The 16,982-nt window shown below is 49.4% G+C and overlaps 1 protein-coding gene and 2 long non-coding RNA genes across 3 annotated transcripts; 1 reads left to right on the top strand and 2 right to left on the bottom strand.

Moving 5' to 3' along the window:
- Positions 1 to 1,223: 1,223 nt before the first annotated feature.
- On the bottom strand, positions 1,224 to 10,088 carry ZFP64 (ZFP64 zinc finger protein). The gene is made up of 6 exons (XM_086852763.1): positions 9,954 to 10,088; positions 8,902 to 9,141; positions 6,294 to 6,461; positions 5,909 to 5,971; positions 5,173 to 5,424; positions 1,224 to 3,161 (listed from the first exon to the last, which is right to left on the bottom strand). Exons 1-6 carry the CDS (start codon positions 10,003 to 10,005, stop codon positions 1,879 to 1,881), a joined length of 2,058 nt encoding a protein of 685 aa, XP_086708889.1. The 5' UTR covers positions 10,006 to 10,088; the 3' UTR covers positions 1,224 to 1,878.
- Positions 10,089 to 10,169: 81 nt separating this feature from the next.
- On the top strand, positions 10,170 to 12,842 carry LOC147650114 (uncharacterized). The gene is made up of 2 exons (XR_015276941.1): positions 10,170 to 10,977; positions 11,196 to 12,842. It is a non-coding gene; the product is annotated as an uncharacterized LOC147650114 (long non-coding RNA).
- A 1,826-nt stretch (positions 12,843 to 14,668) lies between these two features.
- LOC111938439 (uncharacterized) lies at positions 14,669 to 16,611 on the bottom strand. Its single transcript, XR_015276940.1, has 3 exons — positions 15,526 to 16,611; positions 15,314 to 15,433; positions 14,669 to 15,120 (listed from the first exon to the last, which is right to left on the bottom strand). It is a non-coding gene; the product is annotated as an uncharacterized LOC111938439 (long non-coding RNA).
- Between the last annotated feature and the right edge of the window lie 371 nt (positions 16,612 to 16,982).

The following is a 16,982-nucleotide window of genomic DNA, read 5'->3' on the forward strand; positions in this document are numbered from 1 at the left end:
TTATCAGCTGTTGCTTGTCTCAGGGGAGGAAGAAGGCTCTAGATCACTGGCATGGTGCAGTCAGCAGAACAAGGTGGAAGCTGCAGCAAGCCCTGTGTGTTCATTCACACCATCCTGTTATCTTTCCTGTTTATCTCGGAGGCCCAGCACCAAGGTGAGGCTTGGCAGTATGCCAGATCTGCTGGTTTCCTACTCGAGAAGGTTCTCGAGGCTTTCTGAGCAGCTGCAGAAACGGAGCTGTGGCACTGGACTGCAGGTGACTCCTGGCCAGGGCCAGCACACATAAACTCTGTTATTAAACTTGATTATTCAAACCAGCAGCTCTGCCAAAATCCCTCGGGTTTTATCATTCTGGTGGTGCCCGACAGTTCTACAGCTGGGAACCACCAACAGGTAAAATTAATTAACAGGGAGCAAAACATTATCAATTTAACATGAATTGTGAGGTGATGTTTTGGCCACAGATCTGCCTCTTGTAGAAAACTTTGGGCATTTCTTTATATCTACAGCTTTTTCTTTAAGGTGACAGTGAGGTTGTTACAGCCGAGTTTTTGTTATCATCTTAAAAAACTGGATTTTGAAATGTTTTTACAGGGAAGTTTTAAACAGGAAGGATCATCCAGGAGGCAGAGCACACTCCAAAGCTTCCCTGGGCCTCTGGCACCACCTATGGATGACACTGGGAGGCGAGGATGGGGAAATTCATTGCTTTTAGCTTGTGGTACCTTTGCACGGGCAATTCCACAGTTCAAAATACAGCCTGGAATTCTTTCATCAGAGAAATGTCCATAAAAAATTATAAATTATATATATTATATATATTATATATATATAAATATATATAATATTTAAAATAAATTTTAACATAAATTTAATATATATTATATATTAATATAGTAACCATTAATAAAATAAATATAAAATAAATAAAATGAATAAATTATATTTACAATTTAATTATTTTAATATATTTATATATTTAAAGTATAAAATTAAATATTTATTATAACTATATAAATATTTATAATATTATTATAAATATAATTACCATCTCCTTGTGATCCAACCTGAATTTCTGCTGGAGTGACAGACCTTAGATTAGATTTTTTTTAATTTTAAATTAAATTCAATCTTTAATGTGAAAAGAACACCCAAACTGTAGTGCACTTTTACCACCCATGCAACTCCCAACAGGCAGCATGAAAATAAAAACAGAAGGTAAGTAGTGTTTGTAAAAAATATATTTCCAGTTGTTTTAAATTCACAGGCACCTCTGACAGCCATCACCATGCCAGAGATGATTTGTGTTGTTGCTAAACAAAGTTAGTTACTACTGAGAGAGGGACAACATTCTTTTGCTTTCTAAAAACAACCACCTGGTCTCTGCACAAACATCTCAAGTGCCAGGTGCCACCAATTTCTCCAGGCACTGAGCACAGCCCCTCGGAGCTCACCTGGGCTGGAGCAGAGCCAGCAGGGCTCCCTTAGGGCTCCGGGGGCACACTGAGCACAGGACTGACACCTCACTTATCCAACCTCCACAATGGCTCAGAGATCCTCTTGCGTGTGCACCAAACAATTCAGCACAAGGTGAGGATTTCTGCTTTCACAAGAGCCATGCTCAGGGATGCCACTGCCTGGGGACACTGGTGACAGCTGCTTGGATTTTCCAAGGAGCAGAGACCGATTGCAACGGAGGCACAGAAATACAAACACACCCTCCTCACACACACAAGATGCTTCAGTGTACAGACAAACACGGCATGGAAGTGGAAGGTATTTGGCTCTGGAGGACAAATCCTGCACTCAGTCGCGTCCTGTGCATTCCCCAGGCTCAGCAGTGCCCCAGGAGAGAACAGTGTCCAGAGCATCCCGTGCCTAATCGGGGATGGAGTCCGCAGGACACAGCAGGGCCGTGTGGGCCCCGCTCTGGATGATGGAATAGGTCTGCTTGGGGCCCTCGCTGTGGGAAGAGGACGAGAAGATGGGAGGAGGAGGAGCAGCTGTGGACACGGTGATGCTCTGTCCCCCGTCACTGACCACGGTCACCTCGGTGGCTCCCTCCTGGATGAGGGCGTTGAGCCCCTCCAGGTCGGAGCAGCTGATGGCGGAGCTGGCGATGAAGGCCTGCCCGGGGGGTGGCTCAGGGGCGGCAGCGGGCAGCAGGGCCTGGTGCAGAGCGCTGCCCTCGCCCTGCTCGTGGCCACCCAGCAGCACGGCCGGCTCTGCCCCCGGCCCCGCGGCCCCCGTGGCCCCTGTGGCCGGGGCCAGCACGCTGACCTGGCCCAGCAGCTGCAGGCGGCCGCTGCCCAGCACCTCCTCCTGCCCCGCGCCCAGCAGGGCCGGGGGCACCACGTTCACCGAGGCCGCCTGCACCACGCTGTTGGTCTGAGGCACCTGGTGGCCCACGATGATCTTGACTCTCCCCTCATTGTACGGGGACACCTGAGCGGCCTGAAGAGGCACCTGGAGGTGACTGACGGCGATGGGGGCGCCGGGCTGGCGGCCGGGATCCATCTGGAGCTGCAGCACAGCCAGCTCGCCGTTCTTGGCGCCGTACAGGCTGTGCTGCTTCTTGTGGCTGCGCAGAGAATCCTCCCGCACGAAGGACGCGTCGCACAGGTCGCACTTAAAGGCCTTCTTGGCGTCCAGCTTGGCCACTTGCCTGGAGCCGCCCTGCTTCGGCCTCTCCCCTTCCTTCTTGTCCAGCGAGTGCCTCTTGCCCTTGGCCTTGTCTCCGTGGGCCTTGCGGACGTGGGTGGTGAGGTTGCTGCGCTGCTTGGTGTCGAAGCTGCAGAACTCGCACTTGAAGGGCCGCTCCTTGCCGTGGATGCGCTCGTGCACCTTCAGGGCCGCCTTGCTGGAGCACGAGTAGCTGCACTCGGAGCACTTCACGGGCTGCTCGGGCTGGTGGCTGCGGATGTGGTGCCGCAGGCTGGTCTTGTTGCCGCACTGGAAGTCACACTCGGGGCACTTGAGGGTGTTCTCCATGCTGTGCTTGATGCGCACGTGGGATTTCAGGTTGCCCTTCATGGCGCAGCGCACCTCGCAGAACTCGCACTTGTAGGGCTTCTCCCCCGAGTGCACCCGCAGGTGCCGCTTCAGGTCCGAGTTGATCTTGAACTTGGCGGGGCACATCTGGCACTGGAAAGGGGCATCTCCTGCCAACAGAAGGCACAGGTGACACCAGCACACGCTGCTGGGATGGATCCCGTTCAGCTGCCTCGTCCTGAACCCACAAGGTGCTCTCAGAGCCAAGAGAAATTTCGTGACACGGCATTATCACCTGGTCTGACACGCTTGGATCTAAAACCATTATTTGGCATTTTCTGCATTTCTGGGCTGGTGTCACAATATCCACGACCACGTTAAGGTGGAGCTGTGCTAATCCCTAATCAATTCCAGGCAGTCTGTTCTAAAGCCATTAAAATAAAAATCCAAAGCACACTTAGCAACCTAACTAAATAACTAGTCCCTTTTCTTTCTTTAATCTAAAAATACAGCTCTCTAAAATACCTGAGCCTGAAGTCTGTAGGTAGGCATTGTTTTGAACAAGTGCAAGAGTTGTGTTATTAGGTTCTACAACACTCTTGGTGAGAGGAGGAAAAAGAAAGTGTATTTAGTTCAACAAGCATTTATCCTCTTTAATAATCAAACTGCAAATGGCTGATTTATTTTAGAAGTTAATATTTTATAGAGTTTGTGAGAGCTGTATAATTTTGCATAATTTGCTTATCCAGCTACATATGTCATAGGTTTAGCTACATATTTTTTAAATCAAGTTGTGGCCTACTGTGCTAATCCCTGTATCTGTTTAATAATTGAGATACATGGTGTACTGTCTGTATTAAACAGACTTTATTAATGAAGATACACTGTTTGTTCATCTAGTTTATTTTACAGCCTCAGCTGCACACTCAGCTACTGAATTTTTATCTGCTTTGCTGATGAAGGCACAGTTCATATTTCAATGACTTAATTTTCATATACAGGGCAGCAAAATATATGAAAAATAATATAGCAAATGCTGGTTTTGTTTGTTTAAAGAGTGGCCTACTCTGTATTTCTTTCCATTTCTGCCCATCCCTAACTGACACTGACAGGATTTAGATAAAAACTTGTGTCTGACCATAGGATTATGAATTCTAAGAGTAGTTTCATTCAAATTAACAGGAAGCTGATGTTTAGTGTCTAATTCCGTGAAGATGACCTCGCTCTGAGCAATGGGGATTACGCTCACCTTCAAGAAGATTATTAATTTAATTCCAGTAAGCAATACATTCTACATCCCAGTCTTACTTTTCTTCTAAAATTGGGTGTGTGCATGACACTTTCTAACCTAACAAGGATGAAATGACTACTTTCAAAATTCTTGTGCCTCTTTTCAGCAAATGAAAGTCCTTTTACAAGAAAAGAAAAATATTAATTTTGGAGAAATAGAAGAAACAACAAAACTAAAGCTTGAGTTTTAGCATAATTCAATTGCTTAACATGAGAAATGCCAAAAAGAAAGGTCAGCCTAAAATCCCTTCCCAGCTACTGGAATATTGAATGGCACAGAAATTGGATTCTGCTGGAAATACCAGTGTGCTCACTCAGGGCTCACCTGCCCAGGTGAGGAGGGCACAGCCCCACCCGTGTGCGAGCGCAGGTGCATGGTGAGCTGCCTGGAGCTGAGCTGGTGTAGGGGCAGATCTGGTGCTTGACGGGGGACTTGCTGGGAACTCAGATCATCCCTTTTGGGAATCTGGATACCTGTCCATGACCTAAATCCATCTCTGTGACCCTCCAACCCCTACAGGTGTGGATGTGAGTAAAACGCCACCTGTGTGAGCTCAGGCTGGAGCTGAGCTGGCTTAGGGGCAGATCTGGTGCTTGAAGGGGTGCTCCCTGGGAACTCAAATCATCCATTTTAGGTGTCTGGATACCTGTCCATGACCTAAAACCACCTCTGTGACCCTCCAACCCCTACAGGTGTGGATGTGAGCATGACCCCACCTGTGTGCGAGCACAGGCTGGAGCTTTGCTGGCTTAGGGGCAGATCTGGCACTTGAAGGGGGACTTGCTGGAAAATCAAATCATTCCTTTAGGTGTCTGGATACCTGTCCATGACCTAAAACCACCTCTGTGACCCTCCAACCCCTACAGCCGTGGATGTGAGCACGGCCCCACCTGTGTGCGAGCGCAGGTGCACGGTGAGCTGGCTGGAGTTGCGGCTGGCGTAGGGGCAGATCTGGCACTTGAAGGGGCGCTCGTTGGAGTGGATGCGCTGGTGCTTGTTGAGGCTGCTGCTGTCGGCCGCCGCGTACTCGCAGTGCTTGCACTTGTAGGGCTTCACGCCCGTGTGCGAGCGCATGTGCATCTTCAGCTTGTCCTTGCGGCTGAAGCACTTGCTGCACACCTCGCACTTGTGGGGCTTGTCTCCTGCAACAGCAGCACTCACACTCAGGGCTAGGCATGGAGAGGAAGCGGTGCTACAGCAGAAAGCACGGACTGAACGCTGAGCAGGAAAGGGATGCGTTTGTAGGAGCTGGGCACGAGGCTGCAGGCGTAGCTGCAACAAACAGCAGAGCCTTTGGAGCCTTCTCCCTGTGCAGCTCCAAAACTGGGAGCTAAAATCATGGAATTGCTTTAATATAAAGAGCAAAGCAGGTGTGTGCACTCCCAGCACTCTGCACCCTGATGAACACAGGGTGTGCACTCAGGAGTTGAACCGTGCCTCAAATCAACCTCCCGTGCTCCATTGTCACAGCTGTGACATGTCCATGTCCCCAACAGGCAGGACAACACTACAAGGTACAGACACATCTGCATCCTGTTGATAGTGACATTACTTCATAGGAAAATGGCTTTTGTGAAAACGCTGAAAGGAGAACACCAAGCCAGAAGAAAATATAGGAATATAAACCTGTGTGTGTTCGCCGGTGACGTTCCAAATCCTTCATACCATAGGAAGTCTTGAACTGGCAACCTGAAAACAGTAAGATAAACATCATTAAATTCATGGAAAATCTAGAAAAAATAATAAAAATTCATTACCACAATCTGTACATGTTTATTTTCAACAGTGTTTTCTTTAAAATCCACTGTAAACAAAAAATTAATTCCTCATCTTGCTCACTCACATCTACTTCAAACAGTGACCAGCTCACCTGTGAACTTGAGTTTTCTAATGCTTCCCCTTAGAGGCAACTCACTCCAGCACTGCTGCAGGTATCAGATCTCCTGCATGTCATCACAGGAAAGCTCTCCACGTTAAAATGAAAAGGCAGCAGGTACAATGCTCATCTCACCTGGGTACAGGCAGCTGAGTTTCTTCAGTGGCAGTGAGGAGGAGGAGGAGGATTTCTTGGACCTTGCTTTTGGTGGTGTAGAGACGACAGCAGCAGCTGGAGGCTCTGTGCTCTCGCTGGGCAGGTAGGTTTGGTAGCCATGCTCAAAAACAAACTCTGGGGCAGAAACTAAACACACAAAAAACTTCATGTGAGAGCATTATCTTCTCTAATCAGATAAAAAGGAAAATCTAATTATTGTCTAATTTAATGAATTCTCTATTCTGTTTTTGTTTTGTTTTCCCAGCAACATTCCTGTTTCTGGGTTCCTATTTACCTGGGGGAGGAGGAAAAATGTTTTTCTCTTCCAAATACCAAATAAAGATATATTTGTTTTGCAACTCTGTTTGTGTTATAGCCCAAATGAGAAAAAAATATCATGATTTATATGGCAAACGTTCTCCACAAATTATTTTTGTGATTGTTAAAAAAGTTCAGCCTCTTTCAACTCCACTGTTTTTAGCTGTTACTCACAAGAATAACAGGTGAAAATATCTCAGCCAAAGTAGCAGCTTTTAAATCAATTAAACAACACTATAGCCCGAAAGGGCAAATGGATAGAACTGTCCTCATTTTAAAGATGAGTAAATATGAAGCAGAAAAATGACTCACCCAAAACCCACAGTGAGTTGAGGGATTATAATACAAAAATTCCTGGAAGTGGGCCCTGAATTCAGTTTGTTTCACTGCTCTTCCAGATTCCCTGCCTTAACCTGTCTATCCAAATTAGAGTCAAATAACTCGGGGTTTAGTGAAGTCCCACACCAAAATAAAACAACACTAAATATAGAAGGGCAAACCTTCACACACGGAACAAAATCCTAATTTTATTTAAATGTCTCCGGGATCGGGACCTCACTCGAGTCTTCACATAGGCAGAAATTTTGAGTAATATTTTTCCTGCCAATTAGTTGTGGGAGCAATGTTAGGGAATGCAGTGTTCTCACATAAAAAGGTCTGGATGGGTGCCTGACAGCAATTCTGGGTCTGTTTTCCATCTAGAGCACTCTCAAAAAAAAATTAAAATGCATAATAATTTCAGTATTTTTTATAAGTATCGACAGTTTTAATTAATTTGCACAAGCTGGTTTCACAACACAATAGATTGAGCAATTCTCTGAGAGAACTTGTATCTCAATTAGCAAATTAAGCAACTATTGTTATAACAAACCCAAGAAGGCAGCGCAGCACTATTTCATTTCCTTGGTTCCATGACAGCTGATGTGAAAATGGCTATTTCAGCTGGGTGATGGGGACACAGGGACAGAGGGCTGGCACCTGGCAGGTGACATGGCAGTGCCTGTGATGGTTGGGTACCTGAGGAGGTTTGGGTACCTGTGAAGGAAGGTTTGGGTACCTGTGATGGTTTGGGTACCTGTGAAGGAAGGTTTGGGTACCTGTGATGGTTTGGGTACCTGTGAAGGAAGGTTTGGGTACCTGTGATGGTTTGGGTACCTGTGAAGGAAGGTTTGGGTACCTGTGAAGGAAGGTTTGGGTACCTGAGGAGGCTTGGGTACCTGTGAAGGAAGGTTTGGGTACCTGAGGAGGTTTGGGTACCTGTGATGGTTTGGGTACCTGTGAAGGAAGGTTTGGGTACCTGTGATGATTTGGGTACCTGTGAAGGAAGGTTTGGGTACCTGTGATGGTTTGGGTACCTGTGATGATTTGGGTACCTGTGATGGTTTGGGTACCTGTGATGGTTTGGGTACCTGTGAAGGAAGGTTTGGGTACCTGTGAAGGAAGGTTTGGGTACCTGTGATGATTTGGGTACCTGTGATGGTTGGGTACCTGTGAAGGAAGGTTTGGGTACCTGTGATGGTTTGGGTACCTGTGAAGGAAGGTTTGGGTACCTGTGATGGTTTGGGTACTTGTGAAGGAAGGTTTGGGTACCTGTGATGGTTTGGGTACCTGTGAAGGAAGGTTTGGGTACCTGTGAAGGAAGGTTTGGGTACCTGTGATGATTTGGGTACCTGTGATGGTTGGGTACCTGTGAAGGAAGGTTTGGGTACCTGTGATGGTTTGGGTACCTGTGAAGGAAGGTTTGGGTACCTGTGATGGTTTGGGTACCTGTGATGGTTGGGTACCTGTGAAGGAAGGTTTGGGTACCTGTGAAGGAAGGTTTGGGTACCTGTGAAGGAAGGTTTGGGTATCTGTGATGGTTTGGGTACCTGTGATGGTTGGGTACCTGTGAAGGAAGGTTTGGGTACCTGTGATGGCTTGGGTACCTGTGATGGCTTGGGTACCTGTGATGGAAGGTTTGGGTACCTGTGAAGGAAGGTTTGGGTACCTGTGATGGCTTGGTACCTGTGATGGTTTGGGTACCTGTGATGGTTTGGGTACCTGTGAAGGAAGGTTTGGGTACCTGTGAAGGAAGGTTTGGGTACCTGTGATGGCTTGGGTACCTGTGATGGCTTGGGTACCTGTGATGGTTTGGGTACCTGTGATGGTTTGGGTACCTGTGAAGGAAGGTTTGGGTACCTGTGATGGCTTGGTACCTGTGATGGTTGGGTACCTGTGATGGAAGGTTTGGGTACCTGTGATGGCTTGGTACCTGTGATGGTTTGGGTACCTGTGATGGTTTGTGTCTCGGAGGCGATGGTCCTGCTCGTGCTCTGAGCCTGTGTGCTTGGCACGGTCTCCTCGGACACGAACTGGACGGTGCTGGTGGCGCCGGCCGTGGCACTGGTGAGCTGGCAGCCGCTCTGCTTGTGCCCCACGAAGGCGTCCAGGTTGTTGAACTGCTGCTTGCAGATGCCGCAGATGTGGATGTCGGGTGTCAGCTCCACCAGCACCGTGGTGCTGCCGGGGACTGCGGGGACACGGCGCGGTCAGCTCGGCCCGGGGGATGGCGATGGGTGACACTGCTCCGGCTGGCACAGGGACATCCTGCTGCCCGAGCCGCGGGGCACTGCGGGACGGGGGCACGCATCCCCAGAGGGCTCGGGGTCCCGCGGGGGCACTCGCCCAGTGCCTGCGGCATCGCCACACGGAGCCTCGGGGGACACAGGGACCCATCCAGCGCCCACGGAGCGTGGGCAATGCCCCAGGACCACGGAGCGCTGCTCACGGAGCATCCATCACCCCAGATCCATGGACCACCGCCCGGGACCCACGGACCACTACCGGGCACGCATGGACCATCACCCAGGACCCACGGAGCACCGCCCGGTACCCCCTGGCCGCTGTCCTGGGGCACTGACCGGTGCCCGGTACCCCCTGGCCGCTGTCCTTGGGCACTGACCGGTGCCCGGTACCCCCTGGCCGCTGTCCTGGGGCACTGACCGGTGCCCGGTACCCCCTGGCCGCTGTCCTTGGGCACTGACCGGTGCCCGGTACCCCCTGGCCGCTGTCCTGGGGCACTGACCGGTGCCCGGTACCCCCTGGCCGCTGTCCTGGGGCACTGACCGGTGCCCGGTACCCCCTGGCCGCTGTCCGGCCCCGCCCGCCCGGTGCCCGCGGCGCTCACGCAGGTTCCCGGGTTCCCCCCCGCCCCCCAGCCAGGTTCCCGGGCTCCGCTCCCGCCCGTTTCATGCGCTACTCAGGTTTCGGGGCCCGGGCAGGCCCCGGCTCCCCCGCGCTGGCGCGGCGCGGGCCCCGGAGCGCGCATGGCGCAGCACTTACACTGCACGGGGCCGGGGAAGGCGGGCGCCGCCCCCGCCCCGCCGCGGTTCATGGCGGCCCCGCCGCCGCCTCCTGCGCGGGCCGAGCCCGCCGGCACCGGCACCGGCACCGGCTTCGCTGCCGCTGCTCGGCCGCCGGGCGCCGGCGGATGTGCGGGAGCCGAGCATGCTCAGTGGCGGCCGCGAGGCTGCGGCGGTGCCGGCCGTCAGCGGCCCCGGGCAGGCAGCGCCCCGAGGCAGCGGAGCGGCGCGGCTGAACCCCGAACCCTGCCCGGCCCCAGAGCCGTGCCCCAGAGCTGTGCCCCAGAGCTGTGCCCGGCCCCAGAGCTGTGCCCCAGAGCTGTGCCCGGCCCCAGAGCCGTGCCCCAGAGCTGTGCCCGGCCCCGGCCTGAACCCCAGAGCCCTGCCCGGCCCCAGAGCTGTGCCCGGCCCCCGGCCTGAACCCCGAACCCTGCCCGGCCCCAGAGCCGTGCCCCAGAGCTGTGCCCGGCCCCGGCCTGAACCCCAGAGCTGTGCCCGGCCCCAGAGCCCTGCCCGGCCCCCGGCCTGAACCCCAGAGCTGTGCCCGGCCCCAGAGCCGTGCCCCAGAGCCGTGCCCCAGAGCTGTGCCCGGCCCCAGAGCCGTGCCCCAGAGCTGTGCCCGGCCCCCGGCCTGAACCCCGGAGCTGTGCCCGGCCCCAGAGCCGTGCCCGCACCTCCAGCCTTCACCCCCGCTGTGCCCGGTGCGTTCCTTGCTGCGTTATTAATCGAACAGTGCTAACGGGATGTGTTAAATGAACATCCAGAAGATTCAGGTGGGCTGAGCCGCTGTGGCATCGCGAAGAGGAATTCCCTGCACCGCTTCCATCCTTCCTTCCTGCAGAAAGCGCTCACAAACTGCCCTGCTCAGCTCCCTGGGCTGGCAAAGGCTGCAGGCCTCGGGGAGGGAAGGGCTCTGTGCTGTGCTTCCCACCTCTGGGATTTCCCAGCACGCTGCTAATGGGGCTCAGCCGGGAATTCTCAGCCTCCTTTCCTTCAGGGAGAAGGTGGGGTCAAATTAATGCTTCTTACAGGGATTCCTGAATTTTGGTAATGGCTGTGCTGGGAAAGGTTTCTCAGGTCGTGGCAGCCACACGTGGTTAAAAGCAGAGGCAGAGAGGCACCTGTGGCACAAGTGGCTGGGCAGGAGCCTGAGGGTCAAGGACTTCGGTATCCCAAGGGAATTCTGACTGTCAGATCCCTCTCTCTGAGCTTTGTTTTTCAGGGATGGTCAGAAGAAGAAAAGCCATTTCTGGCACCAACTTCAACACAACGCAGAGCTTGAAATATTGAAGGAATTGCTGTGCCTTTGGGAGAACAGCAGCTTTCAGACCCACAGCTGTCCACAGGAGCTCCTGACATATGGCCCTGCAGAGCAGAATTATGGAAGGTCTGGGATAAAAATCGAGCCGGGGAGGCTGAGGTTGTACATCAGGAGGAATTTGTTGCTGGAAAGGGCAGTCAGGCCTTGGCAGGGGCTGCCCAGGGAGGTTTGCAGTGCCCATCCCTGGAGGTGTCCCAGGAAGGGCTGGAGGTGGCACTCAGGGCTCTGGGGACAGGGTGGGGATGGGCACAGCTTGGAGGTCTTTTCCAGCCTCAGTGATTATGGGATTCTGGCTTTGGCATGAACATTGCAAACACCATTATTATCTCATGAATAACTAACAACTCTCCCAGCCCAGGACTTTATGGATGCTCTGGAGGAGTTCTCCCTTGCCTGGCTGAGGATTGATGTCTGAGAGTGTAACATTGCACCGAGTGCTTGAGTCATGGAGCAGAGCTGTGCTGAGATCACACTTGACACGATTTGCAGCCTCTGAGGCATAAATCAGTGTGCATGTGTAATGTTCCTCACCCTTAACCCGGCTGACATGAAAACACCGCACTGCTCCAGGCTCCCCACAAGTGCAGAGCAAGCAAACAAGGCCCAGAACAGACAAATGTCAATCATGAGAGACAAGGGAAAAAAGAAATCAGAGGCATAAAAAAGTCAGAGCTGATCAGAGCCTCGGACACAGGCATTCCCTGGCACAGTTTGGACAGCTGTGGCCTCAGTGCTCTCCTGGAGACAGGACAACAAGAAATGGCTGGACTTGAGCTTCCATCCATCTCCTGTTGCCCCAGACCACACAGGAGCAGCAGATCCCACCCTGAGCACAGAGAAAACCCAGCCCAAGCCGATCCAGGTTCTGGGAAGAGAGGTACCTGTTCAGCCAGCCAGGAGAACAAGCCCTGACCCTTGAAATACACCATTCATTGTTCCCCTTGCCTTTCACAGCAGATGGAGGAGGGTGTGTTTATGAGAGAAAAATGCATTTATCAACAGTATAAACAAATAAATGATCAGGATATACCAATGCAAAAAAAGCCTCAAAACACATCCCTATCAGAGGGAAAGAACAGAAACTTGGTTACAAGGCTGAGGTCACTGAAGAGGGAGAGCTCTCTCTTGAAGGCCCCGGTACAAGATCATCACAAGCGAGGTTGGAAATGTGGCCTAAGGGACAGACAATGAACTGAAATGTCAATTGTAATTAAAACTTTCAGGTATTGAAGGTGGAGACAAACAAATGACAGATTTGGAGGAAAAACTTAAAGATTCAACCTCCAATTTTTAGCATTTTGATGGATAATGACACAAACAGCAACATAAATGCTCTGAGCTCAAATTAATTATGTTAAAATAATAGGTAATTTGTCTCTGTGTTGAGAACATATAATTATGATTTTTTTTTAATGTTTTAAAATAATGTCATTTCAATTCATAAAGCAGGGTAGGGATTTTGCTGTTCAGTGTATTTTCTGTTTATACAATATTTTCAATGTCATTGCTTTCCTGTACAATAAATAAAGCCAAAACAATCAGTTGGTACCCTAAGATATTCCTTACTGCTGTAGGAGCTGTAAAATAACTCAATATGAAAATGTTATTCACTGCAATAGCACATTGACAACTGTGATTAAGCCTGAAACGAATACTGGAACAAAACAGAAATGTATTTTTGTTGAGTTGTTGAATTCTTCACTGTCAGGACTCAGACCCGAATCCACCCAGGGGAAATGTCAGGTGTTTATGGGGTTAAATGTGCCTCAGTGCCTTTCCCCCCATGGAAAATGTGCAGCTGGGATAAAAGAGTAAGGGCTGTTATTTCAGGGTTGAATTCAGCTTCCTGCACCTCTTCTCTCTTTGCATTTCTCTCTCAAATATTTTTTTTTTTCCCCCTAAATGCAAATTGGCTGCTCTCATATGAGCAAAGTTTTAAAACAAACTCACATGATGATGATGGTGGTGGTGATGATGAATATGTCACACCTGAAAATGAACTCCTTAATTTATGGAATATATTTCAGCACTTTTTTTTGGTATAAATATAAAAATACAGTAAAACTCCACTGGGATGAACATGATAACAAATAAATGCTGAATCTAAGGCTGTACAGCTCCAGCCTCACATTTAGTCATTTTTATGATTATATTTGGGTTAAAAATGGAAAGCAACACCAGCAGAGGGACTCCCTTGATACTCCGTGGAGCTCTGCCTGCTCCCTGGCAGGGCATAGAGGTAATTTTATTCTGGAAGCTTTTGAATGCTTTACAAGTAATAAGAACCAAGTGGGAAAAGCATATTCCATATTTTAGTTCTGACATCCTCATAGAAAAGAATATAGAAAAAAAAAAAAAATTAAAGATTCAAAATAGTTGCCTGTGATTCAGTACCTAAAGACTTGGTGGTGTTTTTCAGAATTCCCTGGGGATGTGTAAATGTTCCGGAGCTGGGAGTACCCTCGGGAGCTGGAGTCACTTATGCCACTTCATCAAACTAACGAGCCATTGAGTGATGCTGTTCCCAGGTTCAGCTCTACTGGGGAGGGGAAAGAGAAAACAAAACTGAAATTTAGACAGAATGGAATTCCTGAGAGCTGGGACATCCAGGATTTATTAATCCATGCACTCCCAAGCTTACAAAAAATAATCTGCCTGCAGTTTTGCTCTGTAAATCTTGCTATCCTTCAGGAGGTCTGTGCTTCTGGAAGAAGCTTCTGGAAGGCTGCAGGACAAGCTGTGCCTGTCAGTGCCACAAAAACCTTTCTGGGCTCAGAGACAGGGGGGCTTCACTGGCCAGTGACAGGAGCATTTCTCATTGCTTGGCTGGTACAGCAACCCTCTCCAGCTTCTGACAGGATTCCCTCAGCTAAATGAACTGCTGGGAGATGGAAAGAGAATTCCTTTTGTACTCCATAATTATCCAGCAGTTATTAAATACCACATCCCACACCACTGGAGCTACAGGAGGGAAAGTCCTGGGCTGAGTTTAGTGGGATTATTCAGGTGAGCAGGAGTTAAATCCCTATTTATGCTGTAGATGGCATTTGATATTGTTAGAATGATGGACAAAGTGTAGGAGACACTTTCATTGTGTGCAGATTTTAATTTACTCAGATATGGCACAGAGAAATAGTGTGACTGCACATGTTCTTCATCAGAAATCAGTTTCAGCTTTGTGAGCACACTGCTCTTGTAGAGAGCATCCTGGGATATTCCAGCTAAAAAAATCCAATTTACTGGTCCTTAGTTAGCAGGTATTTAGCTTGGCCAGTCCTGGTGTGAAATATTATTATTATTATTATTATTATTATTAATAATAATAATAATAATAATAATAATAATAATAATAATAATAATAATGATGGATTTTGGTTTGGTATCACAACTCAATGCTGCTATTCATGAACTCTGTCACCCACTAAAAAAAAAAAGTGTGTATCATATATACATATGAAAATATAATCCTTCTGAAAAAAAGGCTTCTGCTTTGTGTTCGTGTCACAAGATATTGGTATTTGATTTTTTCAGGCACTGAAAAGATCATGAAAAGGGTAACAAAGATGAGAGGATTTGCTATTAGAATAATGTCTGCACGCAGAAATGACAGCCAGGGAAATACTGTCTGAACTTCAACTGCTGCTCGTTGTCATTTTACAATTAAATCTTTATCAGGCTAATATTGCCCGTGGTCAGATGTGTTTGCTTTCCAGGAATCCTGTAAAAATTCATTCATCTGTGAATTCCAGAGAACGTGGCAGAGTATTCGTGGAGAGCCGATTTTAAATGTGCATTGAAAACTTCACCACCGAATCTGAGCATCTTCCTGAAGAAGGCAAAATATCAAAACCATAAAAGGGATTTTCTCATACAGCAGTAAAAAAATAAAATGTATCTCCACAAGCTATTTTTCTATAGGGAAAAAAATGTATCTTTTTATGTTAATCTTGGAAATAGATCAAAATGAAGCATCTGTTGGATACAGAAAACGCTTAACCCCGATTTGCTGAGTGACCCACCTGAAAGATCTTCCAGTAACCACAAAACCGTGCTGAAAATGAACCTTTCAGAACTAACACCTCCTTTTGCAGCAAATTGAGCCCCCACTTCTGGTAATTTTTAATGAATTAATAGAAAACCTAGAGAAAAACAGAAGCGGGTGAATATAATCTGTGTTTTCCGTGGAAAATGGAACGAGAAGGATTCTCCAGAGCAGAGGATTCTCTCTTACCTTGTCCCTGCGGAGCCGGGCTGGGCAGCAGGAGCGCTCCTGCCGGGAGAGCTCCAGGAGAGGGTGCTCTTCGGTTGGATTTGGAGCTTCTTCCTCCTCCTCCCAAGCCCCTGATCCAACTGAGGATACTGAGAAATCTCCTTCCACACATTGCTTTATTTTAGGCTCATTAGGATGAAATTCCGTTTTAAATAGCGCAGCCGAGCTCTGAGAACTTCGGTGCCAGCATAAATTCTTGCTCAGCTGTGCTGAGCAGAACACCAAAGGAGCTGAAACTCCAGAGGTGCTTTGTGTCTCCTGCCTGCATCTTAAAAAGGTGACTCCAGGTAATAGTTCTGTTCCCTGGGGTCTTCAGAAAATCCTCGGGAAAATCAGAGGCGCATCCTGCAAGGATATTTCTGGGGAAAAATATCTCAGCAAAACAAAGAAATAAACCCTCGTTGGACACCAGGCTCAGCAGTTTAAAAGAACCTGGGTGTTGTTATCTAATTAACAACCTCGCCCTCCTTGGAGGTGAGGGTTTACCTGTGTTTGGGAAGGGAAGAGAGGGGAGCTGGCAGTGCCAGGCTGGAGCAAACCTGGAGATTCCAGGTCCTTATCCTCATGGGGACATTCCCACCTCCAGCACAGCCCTGGAAACGCTCCCTGCTCCCCGAATTTTGCGAGGTTCCTGGCTGAGTTTGGGTGGAAGGGCTGGGAAGAGCCAGGGCTGGCTGGGCTGTGACAGAACCCTCCAGCTTCCAAGGGAATTCTCACTCTGCTCAGCCGGGATGGATGAAACGGAGCCAATTAAACCCATCAGCCCCGATATCCTGGGATAATCACCCCAAAAGGGCTCCTTGGGGAGGGGAGGGCCCTTGCCAGGTCCCTTTCCAGCCCTGGGGGAAGGTGATCCCTGTTCTGCAGGATCCACACTGAGGGCTCGGGATACCCGGGCAGGTTCAAGGGAATTTCAGCTCTTTGTGGACGGGCTTGTGTTCCTCTGCTCTTCACACGGAAATGCCAGAAGAACCGGAGCCCACCGCTGTCTGCCAGAATCATCCGGGCTGGAAAAGCCCTCCCAGCCCATCCTGTGCCCGATCCCCACCTGGCCACCAGCCCAGAGCACATCCAGGGAGAAGTGAGCAGCGTTTTCTGGGATTCATGGCACAAAGCAGCTTTGTGTGGGCTCCCCATTGCCCATGTCTCCTTTTCCATCCCTCAGCCCTGGCCCGTGCTGTGGATGCTGCAGCTGTTCTGTGTGCAGGTAAAACAGAAGGTTTTAATTAAAAGTGACATTGCTGCACCTTGTGCTGCCAGTGACAGCCCTGGTGAAAAGTACCTGAGAAATGTGGAAGGCAGTGCAAGGTCCTGGCCTCCTGTTTGCATCCCAGCATCCATGTGCTTCCCAAGCTGCCAAGCAAAAACATCCCCCGAGTTTGGTTTGTTTCTTAATGGAAAATAACTTTTCTGACTAA

Source organism: Cyanistes caeruleus, chromosome 16 (genome assembly GCF_971803275.1).
Source record: "Cyanistes caeruleus chromosome 16, bCyaCae1.hap1.1, whole genome shotgun sequence".
In the NCBI taxonomy this organism is placed as follows: domain Eukaryota; kingdom Metazoa; phylum Chordata; class Aves; order Passeriformes; family Paridae; genus Cyanistes; species Cyanistes caeruleus.